A 13,709-nucleotide genomic window follows, 5' to 3' on the forward strand; every position below is an offset into this window, starting at 1 on the left:
GTAAATATATGGTAACTGTAACATCCGCGAACCAGAATTTGGGATTTTGGAAGGAGTGTCGATCGACACCCTAGTGGCATCGATCGACACCACTAATTTCTGGGTTCGACCGGTTTGATTTAATTGCCGAATTGGTTCGGTTTGGTTTAATTAAAATCCCTAAATCGAGTTATAAGTGTCTTAGGACGAATTTTAGGGTTTCAGAGTCTCATTTTGTCGCCGTTGAGTGAAAAGAAAGAGAGAAAAGAGAGAAAAACCTTTTCTGAGATTTCTGGGCTTGTTCTTGGTGATTTTGGAGAGATCTGAGGCTGTAGGAGGGTTAGCTGTTGCTGGAATCGAAGGGGAAGCTTCTGGAGGTGTTGTTTTCCACGTTTCTCAATCCAAACTTCTTGTTCTTGAGGTGAGTGCTTGACCATGGTTGATCTAAGCATGAGATCTCTCTTGTTTGAGTGCTTTCCTTGCTGTTTGTGTTGTTTTGTTGCTTGGGTTCGTTGTTTGTGTGATTTCTAGTGAATTCCGAGATGGTTAGACTTGATTGGAGTCGATTTTGGGTTGATTGGAGTCGGAGTTCGTCGCTGGGTTTCGCGCAGATCGTGTCTGCAGAGGAGGCATCGATCGACACTCAGGAGCATCGGTCGACACCAATTTGATGGGCATCGGTCGACACTGTTTGGCATCGGCCGACACCTTGTTGTAGCATCGATCGACACCGTTTGGCATCGGTCGACACTAGTCTTATCCGAGACTTGTTTTTCTGGTTTGATGTATTGTTGTGTGTTGTTTGTTTTGCTTGAACTTGAGGGTCTCATCTGCTTGTGTGTATAACCCAGTAGATGGGAGGATGGCCTCACTAAGTATTTATGATAATACTTACGCATCTCAATTGTTGTTTGTGGTGTGCAGGTAAAGGAAAAGTGTGATCGTGGAATCAAGGGCTATGAGGAGGAGGATGTTCTAGAGACTTGATTGATTGTGGTCTAGCTGTTGTTAGGTTGCTAGATTAAGTCAAAGGAATATTGTAGGATGTTAGTTGTTGGTTATCTCTTTATTTGATTGATGTTATTGGTTATTGGATTTGAATGTTGGAATTCTTTTGGTTTAATGGAATTTGTTTTATTTGATTATCCGCGGTTGTTGATTGATGTTAGGATGTTAGTGGGTATGGGACCACTAGTAAATTAAGGTATTAAAAAAAAAAAACGGGAAGGGTTGTTTCAATTTGGTATCAGAGCCCTTACGGTTCTAGGTCTAGGGTTCATTGTGCTTTTGCTGTTGATGTTTAGGATTACATGCTATAATTGATTGTGTGATTGGCAATTGTGTGTGGCATGAAGTCCTAGAACATCCTCTTCGAGCCTGATTTTGATTCCACGGTGAGTTGTGTTTCTTGTGTATTAGAATTATTGTTTGCTTAGCCTTCTGTTCTTGGATGATACAGATGGTTAGGGGTGAGGATGCTGTTGGTCGCGGTCGTGGTCGTATGCGTGGTCGTGGTCGGGGTCGGGAACGAGGTCAGGTTCCTGAGGCCAGTGTGAGTGTGACCCAGAGCATGGCCAGTGAGGAGGTGGCGGAGTCACAGGTTCATCCTAGTGTGTCTGGAGACCAGGCTGGTTTGGGTGACGGCAGGGCGGATGGGCCCGGTGTCGGTCACGGTGTTGCCCCGGGTGTGGGGGTTGCAGCGGGAGGTGCTCCAGGCAGGGAGGATGTCTTGATGGACTTGCTAGCTCAGGTAGCTCAGGCTTTGCAGCGACTTCCAGCAGTTGTGCCGCCAGTGGTTGGTGGGCAGGATCCAGTAGTGCCGACAGTGGGTGGTGGACAGGTTCCAGTGGTGCAGCCTGCCGCGGGTTTGCAGGCAGGTGTGCAGCCGGGGGCCGAGGTAGTGGATGCTCAGTATGTTCGGATGATGGAGCAGCTGCGGCATGTGGGAGCAGGGTATTTCTCAGGAAGTACCGATCCGAGTGTAGCGGATGAGTGGAGAGAGCGGATGGAGGATATTTTCCTTTCGCTTAGGTGTCCCGACCGGTACAGGGTGGATCTGGCAGTGTTTTACTTGTCAGGAGATGCACGTGTGTGGTGGAGGTCGGTGACAGCACGGAGGGTGCAGAGGGGTATGTCTTGGGGAGATTTTGTGGGGGAGTTTAACTCCAAGTATTTTCCTCAGGAGGCTCTTGATCGTATGGAGGCACGGTTCTTGGGTCTGACTCAGGGGAACCGTACAGTGCGGGAGCTGGATGCAGAGTTCAGTCGGCTTGTAGGGTATGCAGGCAGGGCATGGGAGCCAGAGGCGGCTCAGGTGCGGAGGTTTTTGTTGGCTCTGCGGGATGATTTGAGGACTCGGTGTAGAGTGAGGAGATATGCTACGAGAGCGGAGTTGGTTGAGGTTGCAGCTGGGATAGAGGATGACTTGAGGTCACAGGTGGTTGTGGTCGGTTCTTCAGTGCAGCCACAGCAGTCTCAGCCGTCTTCTGTTCCTAGCAAGGGCGGCAAGCCTGCGCAAGGGCAGAAGCGGAAGTTTGATGCTATGCAGAGGTCGAGGCACGGGGGTGCGAGATGCTTTGGGTGTGGTAGTAGGGACCACAAGGTGACTAGCTGTCCACAGAGAGGTGAGCAGCGGGCAGTGACAGAGCAGCGGGCGGTGACGGAGCCGCGGACCGATACTCGAGTGTGTTACTACTGCAGAGAGACGGGGCATATCAAGCCTCGTTGTCCCAAGTTGCAGCAGAGGGCAGTAGCAGTGTTGCAGGCTGGAGCTCAGCCAGGGGTGCAGCAGGGTGTGCAGCATTGTGTGCAGCCGGTGGGTTGGATTGAGCCGACGACTCAGGTGTACTCGACCCAGGAGCCCGGTGGCACTAGTGCAGGAGCGATCACAGGTATAACTTCTGAGATTCGAACTTAGTCAATTCAATAGTTCAGATTATATTTGTTTTTGCTTGTGGTCAAGTGTTAGGTTCTCAACACATGAGATTTGTGTAGGGACCTTGTTGGTGGGCGGGTTTAAGTCCCATGTTATGTTTGATTCTGGAGCTTCTCGTAGCTTCATTACTCCGGAGTGTGCCGTGAGTGCGAGGATCAAAGGGGATTCTGGAGAGCGTTCAGGAGTTGTCAGAGTTGCTGGAGGCAAGTTTCTGAGGGTTATTGGACGAGCTGGAGGAGTTGATATTCAGATCGCAGGAGAGTCGTGGCCAGCGGATTTGCTTATCAGTCCAGTGGAGTTGTATGACGTCATTCTTGGTATGGATTGGTTGCATCGGTATAAGGTGCATTTGGATTGCTATCGGGGTAGAGTGGAGTTTGAGCGTCCAGGAGGGAAGTTGGTTTTTCAGGGTATTAGACCGACTTCGGGGAGTCTCGTGATCTCAGCCGGTCAGGCAGGGAAGATGATCGAGAAGGGCCGTGAGGCCTATCTAGTTACTATATCTATGCCAGAGTCAGTGGGGAAGTCTACGGTTAGCGGTATTCCGGTTGTGGAGGACTTTGAGGATGTGTTCCAGTCATTGCAGGGATTACCACCATCTCGGTCGGATCCTTTTACCATTGAGCTGGAACCGGGGACGATGCCGTTATCCAAGGCTCCTTACAGGATGGCTCCAGCAGAGATGGCAGAGCTGAAGAAGCAGCTGGAGGATTTGTTGGGCAAGGGTTTTATCCGTCCTAGTTGTTCACCGTGGGGAGCTCCGGTGTTGTTTGTTAAGAAGAAGGATGGGAGTTTTCGGTTGTGTATTGACTACCGGGGTTTGAACCGAGTTACTGTGAAGAACAAGTACCCTCTCCCGAGGATTGATGAGTTGTTGGATCAGTTGAGGGGTGCTACTTGGTTCTCCAAGATCGACTTGGCTTCAGGTTATCATCAGATCCCTATTCATGAGACAGATGTGAGGAAGACAGCCTTCAGGACGAGATATGGGCACTATGAGTTTGTGGTGATGCCGTTTGGGTTGACAAACGCGCCAGCTGCGTTTATGAGATTGATGAACAGCGTGTTCCAGGAGTTTCTGGACGTGTCAGTCATCATTTTCATCGACGACATCCTGGTATATTCTAAGAGTCCTGAGGAGCATGCAGTACATCTGAGAGCAGTGTTGGAGAAGCTGCGGGAGCAGAAGTTGTTTGCTAAGCTGAATAAGTGCAGTTTCTGGCAGCGTGAGATGGGGTTCTTGGGTCATATTGTTTCAGCTGAGGGAGTTTCAGTGGATCCAGAGAAGATTCAGTCCATCAGGGAGTGGCCGAGGCCGCAGAGTGCCACTGAGATTCGGAGTTTCCTGGGTTAGCAGGTTACTACAGGAGGTTTGTTCGGGGTTTTGCGAGTATGGCTCAGCCGATGACTAAGCTTACAGGGAAGGATGTCCCGTTTGTGTGGTCACCAGAGTGTGAGGCAAGTTTTGCAAGTCTCAAGCATATGTTGACTACCACGCCGGTGTTAGCATTGCCTGAGCAGGACGAGCCTTATGTTGTGTATACAGATGCTTCTAGAGTGGGGTTGGGTTGTGTACTTATGCAGCAGGGGAAGGTTATAGCTTATGCTTCGCGGCAGTTGCGGAAGCATGAAGCTAATTACCCTACTCATGATTTGGAGATGGCAGCAGTGATCTTTGCTCTTAAGATTTGGAGATCCTATCTGTATGGTGGTAAGGTACAGGTATTTACAGATCACAATAGTCTGAAGTATATTTTTACTCAGCCTGAGCTGAATTTGAGGCAGAGGCGTTGGATGGAGTTAGTAGCAGATTATGATTTGGACATAGCTTACCATCCTGGTAAAGCTAATCTGGTTGCAGATGCCTTGAGTCGGAAGCGGGTGGCTTCGGCTCAGGAGCAGGATATGGAGGTGTTGGTAGGTGAGATTAGTGCATTGAGTTTGTGTGCTATCTCACAAGAACCTTTGGGTTTGGAGGCAGTTGATAGAGCAGATTTGTTGAGCAGAGTGAGGTTAGCTCAGGAGAGTGATGAGGGGCTGGTGAATGCCTCTAAGGCAGCGGGTGCAGAGTATCAGGTTTCTGCTAATGGTACTATCCTTGTGCATGGTCGGATCTGTGTGCCCAAGGGTGAGGATTTGAGGCAGGAGATACTGAGAGAGGCTCATTCGAGCAAGTTCTCTATTCATCCAGGGGCGACCAAGATGTACCGTGATCTCAAGCGGTATTATCACTGGGTCGGGATGAAGAAGGACGTAGCTGACTGGGTGGCGAAGTGTGATACTTGCCAGCTGGTGAAGGCGGAGAACAAGGTTCCTGGTGGTTTGTTACAGAGTTTACCCATTCCAGAGTGGAAGTGGGATTTGATCACGATGGACTTCGTGGTAGGTTTACCTGTGTCGAGGACGTTTGATGCTATTTGGGTCATTGTGGACCGTTTGACTAAGTCTGCACATTTTCTGGCCATCAAGAAAACTGATGGAGCAGCGGTTTTGGCCAAGAAGTATGTGAGGGAGATAGTCAGATTGCATGGTGTACCTGCTAGTATTGTGTCTGATAGAGATTCCAAGTTCACTTTGGTGTTCTGGAGGGCGTTTCAGGCAGAGATGGGCACGAAAGTGCATATGAGTACAGCCTACCATCCTCAGACGGACGGTCAGTCAGAGAAGACGATCCAGATTTTGGAGGATTTATTGAGGATGTGTGTGCTGGATTGGGGTGGTCATTGGGCAGATCACTTGAGTTTGGTGGAGTTTGCTTATAACAACAGCTACCAGGCTAGTATTGGGATGGCTCCTTATGAAGCCTTGTATGGGAGGCCGTGTCGTACACCATTATGTTGGACTCAGGTGGGGGAGAGGAGCATATTTGGTGCAGATTTTGTTCAGGAGACCTCGGAGAAGATTCGGTTTTTGAGGCTGAACATGAAGGAGGCTCAGGATCGGCAGAAGAGTTATGCTGATAAGAGGAGAAAGGATCTTGAGTTTCAGGTTGGTGATAGAGTGTACCTCAAGATGGCCATGTTGCGGGGTCCGAACAGGTCTTTGACAGAGACTAAGTTGAGTCCGAGGTACATGGGTCCGTTCAGAGTGGTTGAGCGGGTGGGACCAGTGGCATATAGGCTGGAGTTGCCTGAGGTTATGCGTGCGTTCCACAAGGTATTTCATGTGTTGATGCTGAGGAAGTGTCTTCACGAGGGTGATCAGTTGTTGGCTAAGATTCCTGAGGATCTTCAGCCTAACATGACTTTGGAGGCGAGACCAGTGAGGGTGCTCGAGAGGAGAGTCAAGGAACTTCGGAAGAAGAAGATTCCTTTGATGAGAGTCCTGTGGGACTGTGACGGAGTAGAGGAGCAGACTTGGGAGCCCGAGGCGAGGATGAAGGCAAGGTTTAAGAAGTGGTTCGAGAAGCAGACCGCGACTTGAGCTTGTCTAGCCGGGTCCGAGTTGTAGTCCGTGGCTGGAGCGGGTACGGAGTATTCCAGCCCATCTCTCTTGGTATTTGGTCGCTTAGGGGTGGTTGGTTGTGCGACTAAGTATCAAGATCAGGTGGTGCTCGGGATGCGGGTTGTTGGCTCCGGTTGTTGTATTTTTGGTTTTTCTGATGTAATTTCGTTGAGATTGTAACGATTATGACATTTTGAGATTAATAAGATGAGTATTTTTCTTTATGTTTGACTGTTGTTGTCATGGGAAAAGAGAAATAGCTCGGGTTTCTATTTTTGGAAAGTTTCCATAAATAGAAAGTTTCCACAAAAGGAAGGTTTCCATAAATAGGAAGTTTCTAAAATGGGAATGTTTTGTGGAAATGTGAGGTAGATCTAGCCGGGAGATACTCGTTAGCATCAGTATTTGTTTTGCTCTAGGCCGTGTGGGCCCAACTCACGTGATACCGATAGCTCGATGGACTTTGTGGCCAGAGAGTGGGAGTGGTATGTTGCTTCGGATGACGATCCGAGAGCGCGCTTGAGGGTGACGACCCCAGAGCGGGATATGTGAGGCTCCCTGGATACCGTAGCTGTGAGCCGAGGCTCGGCAGTGAGCCGGTATGTCTCGAGGGTTGCGACCCGAGAGCGGGGGGAGTGTGTGTGTGTGACTTCCTGGATGCCGTAGCTTAAGGCGGTTGGCCTGATAGCGAGCCGGCATGATTCGTTGGTTGCGACCACGGACGGGGGAAGCACTGAGTTGTGAGCAGATAGTGTTATGATGCGAGTATATTGGCTAGAGGGAGACCTCGAGGGTCAGTCGGAGGTGTGCGGGCTGTTGCGACAGTGGCACGGGAAACCTTGACTGATGGTGTTTAGTCTGGTCTGGGGACGTGCGGGCCGTGATGACGGTGGCACGGAGGTCCTTGGCAGATGGACGGTATTGCGGGATTCGGGGACGAATCCGTATTGGTGGGGGAGAATTGTAACATCCGCGAACCAGAATTTGGGATTTTGGAAGGAGTGTCGATCGACACCCTAGTGGCATCGATCGACACCACTAATTTCTGGGTTCGACCGGTTTGATTTAATTGCCGAATTGGTTCGGTTTGGTTCAATTAAAATCCCTAAATCGAGTTATAAGTGTCTTAGGACGAATTTTAGGGTTTCAGAGTCTCATTTTGTCGCCGTTGAGTGAAAAAAAAGAGAGAAAAGAGAGAAAAACGTTTTCTGAGATTTCTGGGCTTGTTCTTGGTGATTTTGGAGAGATCTGAGGCTGTAGGAGGGTTAGCTGTTGCTGGAATCGAAGGGGAAGCTTCTGGAGGTGTTGTTTTCCACGTTTCTCAATCCAAACTTCTTGTTCTTGAGGTGAGTGCTTGACCATGGTTGATCTAAGCATGAGATCTCTCTTGTTTGAGTGCTTTCCTTGCTGTTTGTGTTGTTTTGTTGCTTGGGTTCGTTGTTTGTGTGATTTCTAGTGAATTCCGAGATGGTTAGACTTGATTGGAGTCGATTTTGGGTTGATTGGAGTCGGAGTTCGTCGCTGGGTTTCGCGCAGATCGTGTCTGCAGAGGAGGCATCGATCGACACTCAGGAGCATCGGTCGACACCAATTTGATGGGCATCGGTCGACACTGTTTGGCATCGGTCGACACTTTGTTGTAGCATCGATCGACACCGTTTGGCATCGGTCGACACTAGTCTTATCCGAGACTTGTTTTTCTGGTTTGATGTATTGTTGTGTGTTGTTTGTTTTGCTTGAACTTGAGGGTCTCATCTGCTTGTGTGTATAACCCAGTAGATGGGAGGATGGCCTCACTAAGTATTTATGATAATACTTACGCATCTCAATTGTTGTTTGTGGTATGCAGGTAAAGGAAAAGTGTGATCGTGGAATCAAGGGCTATGAGGAGGAGGATGTTCTAGAGACTTGATTGATTGTGGTCTAGCTGTTGTTAGGTTGCTAGATTAAGTCAAAGGAATATTGTAGGATGTTAGTTGTTGGTTATCTCTTTATTTGATTGATGTTATTGGTTATTGGATTTGAATGTTGGAATTCTTTTGGTTTAATGGAATTTGTTTTATTTGATTATCCGCGGTTGTTGATTGATGTTAGGATGTTAGTGGGTATGGGACCACTAGTAAATTAAGGTATTAAAAAAAAAACGGGAAGGGTTGTTTCAGTAACCGTTAATTTACCGTAATCTTATCAAAACCGTTGGTCAACCGGATAGTTAAAACTATAATTTTTTTTTTACCGTAGCTATTATTAAGATATAATAAATATACTAAGAATTATTTATTTAATATAAATAGTATGATATATAGTTATACGATTACACTGAAAGAGCATATCAATTGAAAATAAATAATATCAACCATATCATATCATCAAATAATATCAATTGTATCATATCGTCAAATAACCACAACCATATATAACCATAACTGATAGTTAATAAACCGTAATTGTACCCCTGTTCATGCCTACTTGTTCATACCCATCCCGTTGTATATCAAAGAATTTCCAAATGACCTAAATATAATTGTCAAGCGATCAAATCCTTCTAATATGTCTGATTGCAACGTTTAATTTTTTTTTGACCCAGAAAAAACTCATTCCTTGTAATTCACATGAGTAAATAGTATATCCGCATATGTTCTGCTTGAATTCTTGATCCCAAAATTATCGTCTCGTATTTTGTCATACATAAATATACTCACACAAAATTCTCATAACCTGATTATTATGGAACTAATTTGAACGATTTCCTAAAATATAATAAATCTGTTGTTTAGTCTTCTTCTTAATATGTAAACTAAGTAGTAACCCGTGCTATAGCAAGAGGCAAAATATTTTTTATATAAATTTTAAAATTATTTTATTTTAAATATAGAATTTAATTATTTATACAATATTGGTATTAATCCCAAATTTCGGATTTCAATTTGATTTTATTTTGGATTGTTGTGCGTATGTAATCTAGATGGCTAAACATATCTATTTTGGAAGTTCACATCCTGTTCCATCTCATCTCGTCCCGTCTCGTCCTGTCCCGTCCCGTCTCATATTCATCATAATTTTTCTGTCCTTTGAGCATTATCTTTTATATAATTATTCGTTAGGAAATTTTTATTAATAGGGATAGGGTAAGAGATTTAGACAGGATACTCGAATGCTGCGTTGAATATTTAGTTTTGATATAGTTATTTGAAATTAAATTTCTAAAAAATTATAAGTATCAAAAACTATTTTATTGTTTAAAACTACATAAAATTCTCAAAGTACCCGTTCCAAAGTGGCTCATTACCCAAATTAGTTAAATTTTGAGATTTGAATTTATCTATCTATATTTTGATTCCGTACTTTTATCTAAAATTTATGTTCTTTTTTTTTGGAAAATCTTTCGATTATATTATTTTCATCATTTGAACTACCCATTTTAGTTGATCGTTCAAATACTATAAATAGACTGGACTTTAATCAAAATTTAGTTATGGTTTATGAAGGTATATATAGTAACCCGTGCTACAGCAAGAGATAAAATATTTTTATATAATTTTAAATTTGTAAATGACTAAAATTATATTAATCCGGGTGTTATAGCATAGGTGCGTTATTTCTCATGTAAATTATTTTTTTAAAAATCTAATCGTATTTATTTTGAAACAGAAACACGCCACGTCCCGTCCCATCCACTCACGTCCCAACTTATCCCCTCTCATCCCGTCTCATCCTGCATTCATCAAAATTTTTTTTCTTCTGATGTTCGTTATCTTTTAAATAATTAATGTTAGATAATGTTTACTAAAAGAGACTGTGTAAGAAATTTAAACGGGATACCAGAGTTCTCCGTTGAATATATATATATATATATATATATATATATATATATATATATATTTTAGTTAGTTGAAATTACTAAAAAAATATATAATTTTCAAAAATTATATAATTATTTTTTAAAATAACAAAATTGTCGAAATGCTTATACCAAAGTGGTTAATTATCTGTCGCATAGTTAATCCTTATCCAAATTAGTCAAAGCTTGACATTTGAATTTATCTACCTATATTTTCTGATTTCGTAGTTTTATCTAAAATTTATGTCCATGTCTGTTGAATATGTTAAAGTAATTTTGTTACGGGGTGTTAAATCTCGTCCAGTCTCATCCCATCTCACCTAATTCCGATCCATCCGGTTAGAAATTTTATGTCCCATTCTCTTTTAAATAATTACCAATATAATAATATTATTAATAAATTTTGGCTAAGAAATTTAGACGAAATACATATATTCTTCATTTGAATGTTTAATTTATATAGTTAATAGAAATTCTTATTCTCAAAAACTCTCAGAATATTTATAAAAATACCCCAAATTCTCAAAATACTCGTCTCAAGATAGTTCTTTACATGTCATATAGTCAACCTTTTTTTGAAAATCGTTTAAGTAAAATGCTTTCTATTATATGAATTACCCATTTATGTCTCATATCCACTTCTTCTCACCGTAATATCATAAATAGATTAGACTTTTAATCATAATATCATAGTTAGAATCTCTCCGTCTCTGTCACACTACACGAACCCCTAAATTCCTGAGGTGCAATCCAAAAAAAAATATCAAAATGTTAAGCAAAACCGAGACCAAATATAGGAATTAAGAAAACTCCAAACCCAAATCTTGCATAATGCAGATACAAAGAGACAAAAAAAAAAAAAAAACTTACCCTTGCATAAGCTCCGATCATCGAACAGATACAATGAATCATTCATGATCAGAGAAGACATCGGAAAAATAATCAATATCAACTGATTCTACAAAGAAATCAAAAATTGTAAAAAAAAGGAAAAAAAAATACATACCTAAGGAATCAAAATCCGTGAAGCGATTAATTAACCAAGCGATTCTCCTCGGTGAAATCGGAAATGGTGAGTGATAAAACTTACTCGCCAAGTTGTCTCCAACTCGATAATCCTCTCTCCAGTTTTGGTTTTTTGGAGAATTTTTTTGGCGTTTCCCAGAAGAAAAAGAAGGACAAAGAAAGAGGGAGAGAGTGGCGAAAGAAAAAAAAAATTAGGTTTATTAAAGTGTAAATGAATGGAAGGCTGAGATTTTTTGCTCAAAAACAATTGAACGGTTGAGATTATAACATAAAACCGGGTTAAATTACCGGGTCAAAAGGATCCGCGTGTATATCAGTTTTCAGCTTAATAAAAATGTCATTTTTGTCCTTTTCGATTTCTTTAATTTTGGTCATAACTCCAATGGCATACCCTTGTAATTTCTTACAAAACAAAGGTTTAGTCTATAAACGTCTTTTAAAATAATAGTAGGGATTGGATTAGTTTGGCAATACGAATATTTGATATGATTTTTTTTTAAACCCTTAAGTGTGTATTCTCCAATTGATAGTATAGATTTTCTTTAATTATTGAATGAAATATTCATTAATTATACTAATGATAATTTAATGTAAATCCCCTCTATATTGAAAGATATTTGATTCTTTCACCATTAGAGCTTTATAAAATTATTAGAAAGGTAATATTATTTATATTTTTAAAGATATAATTTTAAATATATATTTTTACATCTCATAATATAGTTATACTATTATATTATAATAGATGGTGAAATTAATTTAATTTCGAAAATATGTAGGGGATAATATTTATCAATTTTTGAATAATGTTTACCAATTTTAGAATTTATAGGAGCAAAATATTGTGTATATAAATAAATTGAATATCAGTGGCAGTTGACAAAACAAAATATATAATAGTGGTAGTTTTATGTAATTTTATGGAATATTAAAGTTGAATAATAAATTAGGTACGGAGCTCACTAGCGACGACACATCTGCTTTTTCTCCAAAATGTTTTTCTTTCAATATATAGGGGATATTGTACTCTTATAAAATTAAAATATTACAACATTCTAATTTGATAAAAATGTATATATTAAAGATAAAATGTATATAAAACATTAGAAAAAGGAAAAAAAATTCTAGAACTTAAATACTAATTAAGAAAACTGTAAAAATCTAACTTTGTTACAAATAAAAATATCTTTTCTTGTACCGGTACAAATGCTATATAAAAATCTAATGTTTAAGAAGATTTAGACCGGGTTTCCATTCAGGATTCTTTTGAGAGGCGTTTTCAGATCTGAGCTCTTAATCTCTCTAATTCTCACCGTGATTCTGATCCCTCCTCTTGTCTCTGCGTGCCTCTGTCTTCTTTTTCTGTCCCCTTCTCACTCGGCGATCTTGTAGCGGCCTTTCTCTCAAATCTCTGACCACAATGAACCGCCCGAGGAAGAAGAAGGAGCTCACGCTCATGGAGGAGCTCAAGGAAAGGGAACTCCTGGGTGATGGAGCCGTAGTGGAGATCCCAGATCTGGCAAATGAGGATCTCATTGAAGAAAACTCCATGAGTGTGATTGTCTGCTGTCTCAACCCTACAATTCATAAAGTTGGAGGCTTGGTCAAAGCCTTGCCCTCGATTTTGGGGATGGAGGATAGGGTTACAGGTAGAGGGGTTGGAGAAAACCGTTTCCAGTTCATCTTCCAAAACGAAGGGGATCTCTACCATGTTCTTTACAGAGGTCCTTGGTTTGTGAACGGTTGGATTCTAACTCTGGATCAGTGGAAGCCTAATCCGGACCAGACTTCCTAAAGCGTTTGCTTTTCTGGATACGAATAAGAGGTATTCCCATTCACCTTCTGAAGAAACAGACAGTAGAAAGCATCATAGAACAACTTGGTAAGGTTGAGGCTGTTGAACTTCACGTGAAAAACTCTTCGTCTTTAGAATATGTCAGAGCTAGGACTTGGATTAATGCGGAGGAACCCCTTCAATTCTTAAAGATAGAAAGGTTCTCTTCGGGAGAGGAGCATCAAATTGAGTTAGAGTAAGAAAAGCTACTTAAGGTCTACTTCACCTGCATGAGACTAACTCATGACCAATCGATTTGCCCTTTCCAAGTCCAAGCCAACGACACCAAAGGAGGAAGAAAGTCAGGAAAGTCTCAAGCTACCTCTGTGAGGCCAAGAGGCAAATATAAGGGAAATGATTTAGCCCAGGAGGAAGTTATTCACACGTCGAAGGAGGCTCCAGAAGCCAATCTACATGACAATGCCTCTAAAGGCAAAAGCATCAAAGATAGACTCCAATGGACAAATTCTCGAGGTTCCCTTCCTGCACAAGAATGGAGACCAACTGGGAGGCTGTTGGAACCTAACCCTGTAGGTAAAATTTCTCAGTCCTCAGGAGAAGTCTCGCTCTCTCAGAGCAAGCGTAAAAGGACTTATAATAGCGGTGAAAGGGCCAATAAGAAAGCAAGAAGAGGATCCGGTGAGGAACCT

The 13,709-nt window shown here is 42.2% G+C and overlaps 1 protein-coding gene and 1 long non-coding RNA gene across 2 annotated transcripts; one reads left to right on the forward strand and one right to left on the reverse strand.

Moving 5' to 3' along the window:
* Positions 1 to 10,681: 10,681 nt before the first annotated feature.
* LOC147938196 (uncharacterized) lies at positions 10,682 to 11,379 on the reverse strand. The gene is made up of 2 exons (XR_015567273.1): positions 11,070 to 11,379; positions 10,682 to 10,937 (listed from the first exon to the last, which is right to left on the reverse strand). It is a non-coding gene; the product is annotated as an uncharacterized LOC147938196 (long non-coding RNA).
* A 1,266-nt stretch (positions 11,380 to 12,645) lies between these two features.
* On the forward strand, positions 12,646 to 13,020 carry LOC147938197 (uncharacterized). Its single transcript, XM_087465521.1, has one exon. The coding sequence runs from the start codon at positions 12,646 to 12,648 to the stop codon at positions 13,018 to 13,020; it is 375 nt and encodes a 124-aa protein (XP_087321647.1).
* Positions 13,021 to 13,709: the final 689 nt, after the last annotated feature.

The sequence above is a fragment of the Camelina sativa genome, chromosome 9 (assembly GCF_030686135.1).
Source record: "Camelina sativa cultivar CO46 ecotype springtype chromosome 9, ASM3068613v1".
NCBI lineage: Eukaryota > Viridiplantae > Streptophyta > Magnoliopsida > Brassicales > Brassicaceae > Camelina > Camelina sativa.